This window comes from Microcaecilia unicolor, chromosome 6 (genome assembly GCF_901765095.1).
Source record: "Microcaecilia unicolor chromosome 6, aMicUni1.1, whole genome shotgun sequence".
Lineage (NCBI taxonomy): Eukaryota > Metazoa > Chordata > Amphibia > Gymnophiona > Siphonopidae > Microcaecilia > Microcaecilia unicolor.
Window position 1 is genome coordinate 54,090,685 of NC_044036.1, and position 14,926 is coordinate 54,105,610.

A 14,926-nucleotide genomic window follows, 5' to 3' on the forward strand; every position below is an offset into this window, starting at 1 on the left:
GGCTCAATCAAGGCAAAACATTTATAGAAAAAAAACAACTTTATTTTCTTGCTTCCATTCAGCATAGACACAAAAGGAAAACACCTTCCTCCCAGGTTGTTAAGGTTTGCTGCCAAAGTCTCATTCAGGGTTTAAACAGTCCATATAACTTCACTTTAGCCAAAATTACTTCTTTTAGGGAACAGTACATTATCAGAAAGAAAACACAATAGCTTGGTAGGTTGCAGGCCCAGACCTTTCCAGTATGAAACAGTTTACACAGTTTTTCTTACAGCACAGCTACCCAGCTTTGGTCCCACCTGGTTCAGACTGGGGTTTCAATTGTGCCCAGCCCTCTTTCTCTCCCAGGGGCTGCACCTGTTTCCTCTTTAGTAGAGATCTCCCCCAGCACCTCAGTCTCTCTCCTCTGGTCTTCCACCAGTCTCTCCAAGGCACAGCTAGCCATCCTCTTACAGCAGCTTTTCGGGTTTGAGCCACAGCTCCAATCTCCATCTGTTCCTCCTCTAGTCCTTCAGTAACCTCCATTTTATCCTCCTCTTCAACTTCCCCCGCCCCCAACCTCTCCAGCTGGCCCTCATCACCTTCCTCAGAGACCATTTCCCAATCTTCTATCTCCTCCCCTAACTCTTGCACAGCCGGGTGGGGAAGAGAGAGATTCTGGCACTGGTAGTTCCTCCTCTTCTTCCTTAACCCGGCCAACCTCTCTGCCTCCGGTAGCGCAGCTTTCTGAATGTGGGTGTTGTGCACATGAAGTCTGCCCCATTGGGGTTCCCCGGCTGGCTGCACCCCCCTTCTGCGTGCCTTCCCGGATCCCCTTTCACCTACCCTCTCACATTATTGATGTAAGATGTGACATAGGGAAGGCAGCCCTTGACCGTGAACATAAGAAACCTTGAACTGCATGTGAGCAGAAATGGGAAGCCAGTGTTTGACTTGAAGATGGGGGATGACATGATCAAAGTGGTGTGCTCTGTGGAGGAACTTGACAGCAGTTGATTGGATGAGTTGAAGGCATTTGAGCGAGTGTAGTGGGAGACCAGCACAGAGAGAGTCGCAGTAGTCCAGATGCGATATGACAAGAGCAATAAAGAGGGTGTGGATAAAAGAGGGGGAGAGAAAAGGACAGACAGCACAAATGCAGTGCATTGTGAAGAAGGTGGAGTGAATTACAGCATCTATTTGTGGTTTAAATGTAAGCTATGTATCAAAGAGGACACTGAGAATTTTGACCGTGTCCTGAAATAGAAAGGGAAGATTGTTCAGAATGAGAAAGGGAGGAGAGATAATAAGAGGATTGAGGAACTGGATAGCTTCACACTTGGAGGCATTGAGAAATGGTCCTGTAGCTACTGAGAGACATGGAAAAGGCAGATATTAAGTGAAGAAGCAGAGGCGTTTCCATTGGGAACATGATAGAGAGTTTGGATGTCATCAGCATAACAATATGCAGCCTTACTCCTGAATGATTGTGAGAAGGGGGGACAAGAAGATTTTAAAGAGCGTTGAAGCAAGGATGAAGCCTTGGTAACATCAGAGTACATAGGAAATACCAATGAGAGAGAACATAGTAACATAACATAGTAGATGACGGCAGAAAAAGACCTGCACGGTCCATCCAGTCTGCCCAACAAGATGAACTCATGTGTATACCTTACCTTGATTTGTACCTGTCTTTTTCAGGGCACAGACCGTATAAGTCTGCCCAGCACTATCCCCTCCTCCCAGCCACCAACCCCGCCTCCCACCATCGGCTCTGGCACAGACTGTATAAGTCTGCCCAGCACTATTCCCCGCCTCCCAACCACCAGTCCCGCCTCCCACCACCGGATCTGGCACAGACCATATAAGTCTGCCCACCACTATCTTCGCCTCCCAACCACCAACCCCTCTTCCTCCCACTGGCTCCGCCACCCAATTTCGGCTAAGCTTCTGAGGATCCATTCCTTCTGCACAGGATTCCTTTATGTATATCCCACGCATGTTTGAATTCCGTTACCGTTTTCCTCTCCACCACCTGATGTGCAAGCTAAAAGGTATGATTTGAAGAGAGATAGCTTGAAAACTAAGACAGGACAAGACCAGAGAGTCTTAGTGAATGAAGTCTGCAGAGGAGTGGGTGATCAATGAGATCAAAAGCCAAGGAGAGATCCAGGGAGACCTGGTGTTGGTCAAGAAAAGGAACGAATGTTGTTGTGGAGGGCCAGGAGGAGAGACTCAGTACTGTGACCATAGCGGAAACGAGCTTGATAGGAGTGAAGGGCATGAGTGTTTTGAAGAAAATAGGTCCAACTGATGGAAGACGAGTTTCTCTAAAACTTTCAAAAAGAAAGGGAGGTTGGAAATTGGGTGAAAACTAGAAGGGACCGAGGGGGGTCAAGATGAGTTTTTTTTTCCAGAAGTGGAATTACGAGAGCATGCTTCCAGGTGTGGGGTGCAATGCCTTGGGAGAGATTGGCCTGAAAGAGGAAAAGAAGGGATGAAGAACGAGGAGAAGTGTTTGATTAGGTGAACGGGCCAGGGGTCTAGAGAGTAGGAGGAGAGACTGAGTGATTGAAGGGTGTGACAGAGAGTCTTGAGTAGGAATATGAACGAAGGCCCATGTAAAATTGAGGGAGATGGGGGGGGGGGAAGTGTTGGAATGGGAAGTGATGACAAGAGGAGGAGGAGGAAGAGGAGAACACAAGAGTTTGACACAGGGAAAGTGTCTTGGCTTGCTAGGCATCCACAAGAGAAGACAGAGATAGGATAGAAGGGTCATAGACAGGAGAAATTGTAGTGGACTTTGAAAGAACCCAAGGACAGTTAGCTGTGGATGATTGGCTGTTTTAATACTCTTCTCTAGTTTGCTTCTGCCTAAAGGCAGCCGTAGACATGAAAGATTTTCAGTTCATGATTTTCTTACTTTAGACTGCGTATTTCACTAGGCAGTTATTTCACTCCATACAAGGGCATCAAACTCTTGCTGTCACATATTTTTTTTAAATATAACAAAGAATTACTTAATAGGATATTTTTCCTCAGGGTAAGAGTCTACAACTCTCAAATATACATCTGGGAACGCTTACAGATTTTTGAAAGTTCCAATCATCTTTTTCTTGCATTGCTTTCTGTTCAGTATAGTGTACTATCAGACAATCATTTTTCCTTTTCTCCTTAGAGAAACTACTAGCTTGTGGTAACCATTTCTTTGTATTTGATTTCTTTCTGTTATATATGTATCACTATCTCCTTGGAGATTTGTTTAGCCACATTCAGTATTATTCAGTATTTTGTATGAAGGTGTGACAGTCAGGCAGTGTTTTCACACTGTTTTCAAACTGTTTTCAGGTCATTTCCATAGTTAAGTATGAATTCTAATTACAGGGCTGATTCATTGTCACAGATTTTGTTCTACCACTGTTCTACTCGAATGAGTTTGTGGTGGTGGTGATGGTGGGAGGATGGGGTTGATCGCTAATGAAATAATCTAGCACTCCAGGCTTAGTCATCTTCACTGAGAAGTCTTTTGAATTTCTACAGAACATCATGAAAGCTGCAGCAATTCTTTTGAAAGTACCTCAGAGTTCAGTGCTATTCACATGTAAGGCAATAAGCAGTAAAATTGTATTGACTTATATGATAACTCTTCAGTCAATGAAGAGCTGTGAAAATTCTGCAAGCAGATAAGTTGCAAGATACATATCAAGAAGTGTTCTTCAAAAAAGGATGTTTGGCAAATTTGAGGTCAAACTCAAACCAATATTTCCACCAAGAATTTGTTTTATTTTTCCTGGGCTCCCTAGCAAATTTTCATCAAAGTAAACCTGGTAAAAAATGTGACCATATTCACTGAAATATGGTGCAACTTAGCTCTCAGAAATCTGCCTACATACAAATTTCCATGTATGGGCGAACTAACTTGAAAATTGCTGTGGTTGCAGAAAAAAAAAATCCAAGCTCAGTTTTTATTCAAAAAAACTGTCAACCCTCTTCCAGTCTCACAGATTCAATGAGCTCTACAAGCCTTTTTTGCAAAGTTACGCAGGTTGTAAAGAGCAAGTACTGAGAAAACTTCAAACAGCCCAAAACACAGCAGCCAGACTCATCTTCGGGAAACCAAAATACGAAAGTGCGAAACCCTTACGAGAGAAGCTACACTGGCTCCCACTCAAGGAACGCATCACTTTTAAAGTATGCACACTAGTCCACAAAATCATCCATGGTGAAGCCCCAGCCTACATGTCTGACTTAACAGACCTACCACCCAGAAACGCTAAAAGATCATCCCGAACTTTCCTCAACCTCCACTTCCCTAATTGCAAAGGCATAAAATACAAAGTGCTGCACGCATCAACCTTTTCTTATATGAGCATGCAATTCTGGAATAAACTACCACGCAACCTGAAAACGATCTACGAACTAACCGACTTCCGCAAACTACTAAAGACTCATCTCTTTGGAAAAAATATATTGAAAGGATCAAAACACATAAAGTCCACACACACTGTTAGCAATGCATCAATACATTCTCTACTGTACTCTCATCCCCCGTAATTTTATCACATTTAAACCTTAATTTACAGATAAAAATGTTATACCCGAATGTTCTCTTGCTATTGTTCTGTTGCCCTATTAGTATCCGTTGTTCTTCCACTGTTCCATCATTCTTTTTCCTTGTTCTATTCCCTTAACGATACTTTGACTTTGTCTTAACTTAACTCCTCACAATGTAACCCATAATCGAGTTGTAACAAATTGTATTTCCATCATTACAATGTATTGTAAGCCACACTGAGCCCGCAAATAGGTGGGAAAATGTGGGATACAAATGCAATAAATAAAAATAAAAGTGTGCATTTTTTTTAGTGTTCATTGACATGTATTATCAGTATTTCCCTTTAGCATTTGTAAAAATGTTAGGCACCTAGGCAAACCTTCAGTCTTAAACTCTCTTCAGTTAACTGTCAGGACCTAGAGTGCTCACCCACCCACCTAAGATTTTGATAGTTCAGTTCAAGAATCGTGATAAAGCCAAAAGCATACCGTCCAGAACAATCCTGTAAAAATATTTAACTGTATATCATTCATAGAAACAGAGACCCATAAAGGCAGAAAAAGACAATATGGCCTATCTAGTCTACCCATCCATGCCATCTACTATCCCTTCCTTTCCCTTAGAGATGAGTCCGTCCCCTTTCACCTCCATCTTATGCCTCTTCACTCCAGAGCGTCCTCTCAATAGAAAGAGGCTCACCTCCTCTCAAAAAGTTGCCCAAACTGACCAGATGACCACCGGAGGGAATCGGGGATGACCTCCCCTTACTCCCCCAGTGGTCACCAACCCCCATCCCACCCTAAAAAAAATTAAAAAAATTTTTTTGCCAGCCTCAAATGTCATACCCAGCTCCATGACACCAGTAAGCAGGTCCCTGGAGCAGTTTCAGTGGGTGCAGTGCACTTCAGGCAGGCGGACCCAGGTCCATCCCCCCCTACCTGTTACACTTGTGCTGGTAAATGTGAGCCCTTCAAAACCCACCTGAAACCCACTGTACCCACATGTAGGTGCCCCCCTTCACCCCTTAGGGCTATGGTAGTGGTGTACAGTTGTGGGTAGTGGGTTTTGGAGGGCTCAGCACTCAAAGTAAGGGAGCTATGTTCCTGGGAGCATTTGATGAAGTCAATTGCAGTGCCCCCTAGGGTGCCCGGTTGGTGTCCTGGCATGTCAGGGGGACCAGTGCACTATGAATGCTGGCTCCTCCCATGACCAAAGGGCTTGCATTTGGTCATTTCTGAGATGGGCGTCCTTAGTTTCCATTATCGCCGAAAATCAGAAACGACCAAGTCTAAGAACGACCATCTCTAGGGACGACCTAAATTTTAAGATTTGGGGGTTCCTGACTGTATTATTGAAACGAAATATGGACACCCATCTTGTTTCGATAATACAGGTTTCGCCGCCCCTTCGCCGGGACATCCTGTGAGGACGTCCTCAGGAAAACTAGGGTGTCCCTTTCGATTATTCCCCTCCACGTATTTCAACAAATACTGAAGCCTATTTACTAAACTGTGCTAAGATTGCATAGTTAAGCATGTGAAAATGACCACACTTATCACACAGTAACATTTTCCCATTCAGTTAACACAGCAAAAAATATTTTTATCATACATTAAGGTGGGAATTGAATAAATAGCGCTGAAAATTTGGTGCTAAAAAACGTGAGCGCTAAGCACTGTTCTATACAAGAAGTGTGCCCTTTATATAATAGTGTTCAGTGTGGATCCTGTGGCTAACTTTTGGGTGCTGTACTTATGCCTGCTACAAGCAGGTATAAATATCGGCATCCAACTTAGGCATACTTCAGACAAATTCTATAGATCCATATGCAACTTTTTGGAACGCCCCTGGCCATGCCCTCCTTTTCAGATACTTGTGATTGAACTTAGGCACCGTGCTTTATAGAATAGCATGCAGTGAGATGTGCGAGCAGATTTTTAAGACTGTCAATTGACATCAATGATTGGTTGTTAGCACCTTTCCCTATATCAGCGCTCGATTGTGGAATGGTTTACCCAAATCAGTAAAAACTACTTACGATCAACTGACTTTCAGAATGTCACTGAAGACCACCTTATTTAGAAAAGCTTACGCTAAAGTCCCGCATTGCATTAGTGACTCCTGAACTGTTACTGCTATACGGACGTGTTGAACTCTTCTGCACCTTTTCTCTTTTCTTCCCCTCTGTCCTTACTCACCAACTACTTCACCCTTAATGTATCTGATTGTTTGTTACTAGATTGATTGTAAGCCTTTTTAAACTGATGTAAGCCACATTGAGCCTGCCCATGGGTGGGAAAATGTGGGATATAAATGCTACAAATAAATAAATAAATTATTGATGTTTCCAAACTCATTAGTCAGTTTATTTGCAGGGGCATCTCTAATGCATGTCTAAAGTTGGGTGCGGAAATTTGGATGCCATATATAGAATCCAAGGGTAACTGCACAGCAGATACTAGGATGCAGTAAGTTACACTTCTTGAAGTGGCGTTAGCTGCTCCACATTATATGCTGAGTTGTTAGTTAATGCGTGATAGCTATCTCCATATAAACTGTAAAGTGCAGTCCCTGCCTGTTCCACATTTCCTTCTATGCTAACAGAACACAAGTGCACATCCCTGAAAGATCATTTTTATAATATAATATGAGAGTTGGAAGCACTAGGGTGCTAAAAGTAGGGATTCATCATAACCTACATGGACATCTACAGCCATCTTGCTCTTTCTCCTCAGTATGTAGGTATGTTCCAAGTGGCTGATCCCTATCTCATTTTCACCAGGAACAGATCACCATTATCTTTAGGACGTGTCCTGAAGATGCACGCACATACACGGTCCTGAGTTGAGGATGGCTTGCCTGCTTTGAATTGCTGCAAGACACTGGTGCTTTTAGTTGTTGATTTTGTGTGTCAGGAATGAATATATTTTGAAGATGATGGTGAGGGCTCTCACCTTGCTGACATTTTCTTGTAAAGAAAATTGGTAAAAATATGAAATGCAATATATGTAAAAATGCCTTAATTTTTCTTTTCTGTCATTTTGAGTATTTAAAACTTGATAAATTCTAGAGCATAGCAGCACAATGAAAAATGAAGTATATAATTAGGGAGATTTAGTTCAATATCAGAGGTAAAAGAACCTTCCATGAATTCTAAGCAAAAATCATGTATAAATGTTCAACAGTGTGCATCTTTGAATTTAATTATCGGTATTGGTGATAAATACATACATAGCAAGAGAGAGCACAGCAAAAAAAAAAAAATATATATATATATATATATATATATATATATATATACAGTAATACCTTGGTTTTCGTTGACTTCGGTTATCGTCAGTTTCGATTTTCGTCGATTTTTTTTCCGTGATAATTTTGTCTCGGATTTCGTCGGAGCGCTTACGTGACCTCGCTGCTAATTTTGCGAAAACAAAGGGCGACCCACGCGTTCTCCTGCTCATTGAATCATATTCAACTAATTGCCTCGGTTTTTATCGGTTTCGGATTTTGCCGATTGTTTTCGGATGGATTATCGACAAAAACCGAGGTATCACTGTATATATATATATATATATATATATATATATATATATTAGGTTGGTTTTCAAAAGGCAGTTATTTGGCATCATGCTGAATGTCTAAGTGCTCTTTTTTATTTTTGAAAATCCAGCAGCATTATATATAAAGCAGTATGGAGAGAATTCTGTGCCCCAAAAAATCGGCACTAAGAGCAATTCTATAAAGGACACACATGATTTATAGAATTTCCCTTAGGTGTGCATCCGCGCCTAACTGTAGGCAGTTGTAAATGCCAATGCCTAACTTAGGTGTGAATCGACCTAATTCTATAATTCCGCATGCAACTTTTTGGAACGCCTCCTTTCCAGATACACGCTATAAAAGTTGCGCATAGATCTTTATACAGTGCAGCAAGATGTGTGCGTCACTGCTAATTAAAGCCAATTAACTGCAATATTTGTTTGTTAGTGCCCAATTATTGCTAGTTAAGTGTAGGATGTACAGTGAGTGTATAAGAGGTACAGAAGATCACTAGATGCGTGCAAATCTTGGGTGCTTGCCCAAAATTTGATATTCAACTTTCAGTACGATATATAGAATCTAGGGGTCAAAGGGGTCTGGGTTAGGGTGTTCTGGGAATGTACCACCATACATAAAAAGGCAGAAAATAAATCCTAATAAATAAGTATATGAAAAACTAGCTGTAGCCTGGGGCATCTGAACCATAAATTATACACATAGTGCCAATATTTGGGGGGAGGGGTATGTATAATTATAAGCTATATGTGTATAATCAGTGGCATAGCTCCACATATAGCACTCCTGAATATAAGAAAAATTTTGAAGCATCTTTATTAGAGGTTTCCACTTACTCTTTCAAATGCCCTTTTGTAATAATGGACTGATTATTCTTGCTTCATAGTCGTTGCTATCAATCAGATTCAAATATGAGGTTGATCTACTTGTAGATTATTTTTTACAGGGTAAATGAAAGTGAGTAGGGTTGTAGGTGATTCTTTCAACAGACACTTGTGCGCTGATGAGGTCACAAAGAGGCGTATTTTCAAAGCACTTAGACTTTGCATAATAATCTATGGAACTTTGTAAGTCGAAAGTGCTTTGAAAATGTACCCCAAAGGGTATTTATTGAGAAAAGCAGCTAGACAGAACCATGTTTCAGCATAGACTGTCTCAGGGGTCTGCAGACATATGAAAACGGAAACTGTTTCTTCTCTTACCACAGAATGAAAAACCTATCACAGATAATCCAGTGATAAAAGATGTAGATTATATTTTACACACTGGAATTAAATTAACAAGCAAAGATGTGAAATTTGTTTCATTTATCTAAATTAACCTGCTGTTGCTGAATTATATAAACATAAACATCTTTATTTTAATCTGGCTAAAGTGTCTTGTGGCATTTTATGGTTGTTCGTCACTGAGGGATCCTTTTACTAAGCTGCAGTAAAAAAAAAAAGGGCCCTGCACTAGTAGCAGGGGCTGTTTTTGCCACATTCTGCGACCCTTTTTACTGCAACGGGTAAAAAAGGCTGAAAATAGCCATGGCCGCAAGGTAAGATTGCTCTTACCGCATTGCCCATGTGAGAGGTAGCACTTACCACCACCCATGGAGGTGGCGGTAAGGGCTCCCACACTAACCCATCAGTAACTGTCTAGTGCACAGCGCTGCCTGATAACCGCTGGGTTAGTGTCGTGTTAAAAAATACAGCCCTATCTTCCCCAGCTCGAGAAATGGTGCATGCTGGGGCTGGAACTACCGCTAGTGTCCGCATAGCTCCAGATTAGCATGTGGTAAGACTGCATTGGACTTACCGCTGCTTTGTAAAAGGGGCCCTGAGTTCATTACCCTATCACACACCCTCTCTTCCTTTCCCTTATCAGTCATCTCTTTCTCCCTCCTGTGGCCCTTGTCCACTGTACTTTATGTTATTGTATTATGGTTTGTTTATTAACTATTGTACGCCACATTGAGCCTGCCCATGGGCGGGAATATTGTGGGATATAAATGTTATAAATAAATAAATAAATTATTCAACATGATAAGGAGTAAAATGTTATGTCCATCAAAATCTTTTATACTATGTACTCTGTTTTCCTCTTCAGGTGGTCCAGGCTCTGGTAAAGGAACGCAGTGTGAAAAGTTAGTTCAGAAATACAGATTCACACAACTGTCCACTGGTGACCTGCTCCAAAACGAATTAGTGTCCCTCTCTGAGAGAAGCAGGTTAATCAAAGACATCATGGAGCGCGGTGAAATGGTGCCTATGGTGAGCTGCTCCTGTTTTGGATTCCAGCTTTCTAAACCACACCTTGTTTTCTAGGTTGTCATGTATCAGTTCTCAAACCCTCCACCCTCCCATTGCAATGCTTTCATGTTTCACTCATATATTCTGATATTGTTATCTTTTGCTCATATTGTCCTGAACTGAGGAAGAAGGTTTGGTCTTTCAAGCTAGTCAAAAAAAAAAAAAAAAGAGTTAGTCCAGTAAAAAATGTATCAACTTATTTTCCTTTTTTCATTTTGTTTTATGTGTTTATTATCTTCAAAATAGACTAACATGGCAAGCACACTACTTTATCCAAAAGGAAAAGTCACAGATGAATCAGTTGTGACCTCAGATGAAATAAGTATAGTATATACAGTGTAGGAGTGGTGCAATAATTAAAGGGACATGTGCATATAACCTTTTATGTTAGCACTCTGGAATTATTAGCATTATGTGAAAACATGCAATCCTAAATTCTCACTCCTTTGTCTATGTGCTGATGAACAATAAAAAAACACGTATCTATAAAAATATAATATTAAAAACTATTTACATAGACTACAAGCCTTTTACAAGAATTAAAAAATGACATATAGGAAATAAAGTTCTTTAAAAATAAAACTCACATTTAACAGAAATTAGTCAGTACAAACACACACTTCACCCTATAGGCTAATGCTTAGTCTGCCATCCCTTAGTAATGACAAGGTTTGACCATACAACCTGCATGTATTACCAATATCACTTAAGGATGTCTGAAGAAGCAAGGTTGGACTTCTGGAAGGCAATAAAAGGTAAGGTCCCCTTCCAGCTAGAGATATCCATTGTTTATACCATTTTTGAAGACAGTAATTCCAGATGTTCTGATAATATTTCAGAAGGCAATTACCTGGAGAAACCACAGGAATGTCTTTGATATCATTTGAGATGCATTTCTCAGAATTCTGGCTCCACATAGTCTTTTGATGTCATTCTAGCTGCATTTCTTAAAATTCAGGGCTCTGATCCATCCTGTGACATCAGTTCTGGTCACTCAAGTTCCAATGAGTCTAGCTTAGTCTTGAGGGATGTTTGCAACCTGAAATTACTTTGTATTGCATCAGCCAATACCAAGGCACAGGTCTCATTCAGACAGGCATGCCTGGACATTTCTTTAATTACAACACCAATCTGTATTGTAAAGCATCAGGCATTGTAGGATTGTTGACTTCCTTCAGGTATCTGACAGGTGTACTCAAATTCCTGTTATATGGGGTACAAGCCTCTGCCACCATATCATAGAGATTAACTTCATCTTCTGTTAAATAAGGAAAAAATCAATTTGAACTCTGTTCATTCTAGACTTGTTATATAAATTATTAGGTTGGTTCTTTTATCTTTCTTATCCTTGTCTTGCATAATGTAGGAACGATGCATTTCAAAGACTTCTTTGAATTAACATTCAATACTTTAAGCAACAATGAAAAGCTCAAGTCTGGTGTATTGGTTATTAATCATGTGCATTTTGACTTGTTATGCAAGTCTGGCATTTTATCACCAGACTACACTGCATGACAGACAAAATTGCTTGTGTTGTGATTGCAAAAAACAGTACTTGTGGACAAATTATATCAAGCAGAAATACAGGACATTCCAGGTACTCAGTAGTAAAGTATTGGGTAGGATTGAATACATTCCGTCGCAATATAAATGTCTTAACTAATCATACTAAATCAGAACAAATATCTGCTTCCATTCAGCTGATTCTCAAGGACAAATTCCATAAAATTAAAAGTCTGGTGAGTCCGCCGCATGTCAATTATCTGCTATGCAACGGGAGCTTATTAAGCTCAGGCCAGAACATCATCCAAATCATTTATCTCCACTAACACAGAGATTATAACCTAAAAACACATGGACTACAGTAAAATAAGGTAGATTATGACCTGTGACAAAGAGGCATCCACCTGTCCAATTTTTGGCAATAGAAAATTCTTTTGCAGCGCTGGAGCTTTACAATACTTTGGAAATCAGAACTGCCTACCCTCTTTTCCCCTCTCCCTTTCTTCCCCTCTCTTATTGTCCCCCTAAGTGTGATTGTTTGCTTTCCTATATTTTAATGGAGTTCATTTCTTGTTTCCTCATGTAGACTATATGCCGATGTGCTGTGCCCGTCAGAGCGGTATAGAACGTCTTGGAAATAAAAATAAATAAAACTGTAGTTAAACCACAGACTGAGAAGTTAACTCAATTCAAGAGGCAGCCACAAAACACAGATGAAACAGCTCAAAACTGTAAAATCTTGCCTCTAGGTGACTCTGTTATCACAGCCATTAACCTTCCAGGATCCTCAGTGAGCAGGAATATAAACCAAATACTGAGTATGATCAGAGAAGAAAGAGAAGAAAATTTCAATAAGTGGCTTAAAACCTGGTGGAAATGAAAAGGTTTTATATACATAGGAGGTTGGGACAACAGTGGGAGAAACAATAAAATGAACCATCTTATCAAACCATTTATCAGCAATCAAGCAGAAGGGGAGATTAGACAAAAGCTATGCAAAAGGTGAAAGTGTCAATAAAATATAGCTGGATTGCAATGAGCATGAATGTTTGCAGTCTGAGCAACAAAGTGCAGGATTCTGCAAGTCCCAATGTTAGGGGCAGACTCAGATCTTGCTGCTATCACAGAGACATGGTTTAATGGCTCCCGTGAATGGATGCAACCATACCAGGCTATTATCTCTTTAGAAAGGGTAGAGCTGGCATAAAAAGTAGAGGAGTAGCACTGTGCTTGAAAAGCAACACAAGAGCAGCTAAAATTCAGGGCAGCTTGGGAAAGGAGGAAGTGATGTGGATCATCTTGGAGAGAGAAGATGGAACCTCTGTTCGCACAGGTGTCGTGTACAGACCTCTGACATAAATGGAAAATCTGGACAAAGACCTTGTTATAGATATCCAAAGGCTGGGGATGAAAGGTGAGGGTGCTGCTGCTGGCAGATTTCAACTTGCCAGATGCAGATTGGAGTGTTTCATCTGCAGAATTGGAAAGAAGTAGAGCAATAGTCGATGCCTTTCAAAGTACTCTCCTGAGGAAAATGGTGATAGAACCCACCAGAGAAGAGGTGATGCTGGATCTGGTGCTCACAAATGGGGGAAATGTGTCTAATGTCCGGGTGGGTGCCCTCCGAGCAGTAGCGATCAGTACGCCGTATGGTTTGATATAGAAGCTAAAGGAACGTGTAGACACACAAAACTCAAAGTCCTGGATTTCAAACGTGCCGACTTTAGTAAAATGAGGGAGTACCTGAGGAAAGAGTTAGCAGGGTGGGAAGATATAAGAGAAAGTCAGTGGTCCAAGCTGAAAGGAGCAATAAAAATGGCAACATATCTTTATGTAAGGAAAGTAAATAGAAGCATGAGGAAAAGGAAACCTATATAGTTCACCAAACAAGTGTCTAAAGGAATAAATGTAAAACAGGTAGCATTTAAGAAGTACAGAAGAATGCAGAAAGAACACAGAAAAAATACTACATAAAACTCAAGAAAGTGTAGAGAGAAATATGTCTGGCAAAAGCGCAGAAGAGAAAATGGCTAGAGTCAAAGATGACAAGACTTTTTTCAGGTATATTGGAGAAAGGCTTGAACTGGAATTGTGAGACTCAAAGTTGCTGAGATCTAATATGTGGAGAGTGATGAGGAAAAGGCAGACATGCTAAACAAATACTTCTGTATTCATGGAAGAAAATCCTGGAGAAGGGCCTCTGTTGGCTAAAAAAAACATATATGGGAGAGGAGTAGATATCGTACCGTTCATGAAAGAAAGTGTTTATGAACAACTGGAAAAACTGAAAATGGACAAAAGCCATGGGGCCAGAAGAGATGCATCTGAGGATACTGCAGGAGCTCAAAGATGTTCTCATGTGCCCTTTTAAAGATTTGTATAATAGATCCTTGATGATAGGGGAGGCTCCACGGGATTGGAGAAGGGCAGATGTGGTCCCTCTATACAAAAATGGTGACAGAGACGTGGGAAACTGCAGAGGTAGGAAAACTTATTTTGGCGCAGCTGAAGGAAAGGACAGTATAATTCCTAGAATCCAATGGCTTATGAGATCCAAGGCAACATGGTTTAACCAAAGGAAAATAGTGTCAAATGTTTTCTAAAACTCCCTCAGTCCATTTTTTTTGTAAGCTTTGACCCATGCGATTAATTTTGTTCACTAAATTTATGGATTTTGGCGCAGGAATAAGCTTCAGTAAATGAATCTTGACTTGATGAACAAAATGAATCCCATAGTTCAAAACTGACACAAAAATGGACAGTGAGTTTTGGAAAAGTGATCTTCAATAACCTGATTGATTTCTTTGACTGGGTGACCAGAGAACTGGATTAAGGGCACACGCTGGACAGTGGCCTATTTGGACTTCATGGTTCCCCATAGGAGGCTTGTGAACAAATTGAATGGGCTGAAGTTAGGACCCAAAGTAGTGAACTGGGATTAGAAACTGGTTGACAGATGTCAGAGGGTGGGAATGAATGGGATTCACTCAGAGGAAAGAAAGGTGAGTAGCGGTGTGACCCAAGGATCAGTATTGTGGCC

The 14,926-nt window shown here is 40.7% G+C and overlaps 1 protein-coding gene across 1 annotated transcript in view; it reads left to right on the forward strand.

Annotated features, from left to right (window-relative positions):
- AK5 (adenylate kinase 5) overlaps positions 1 to 14,926 on the forward strand; it is a 346,160-nt gene that overhangs the window by 280,266 nt on the left and 50,968 nt on the right. Inside the window, exon 11 of the mRNA XM_030207788.1 lies at positions 10,181 to 10,344. Within this exon, the coding sequence (XP_030063648.1) occupies positions 10,181 to 10,344 (164 nt within the window). The remainder of the gene's footprint in view (positions 1 to 10,180; positions 10,345 to 14,926) is intronic.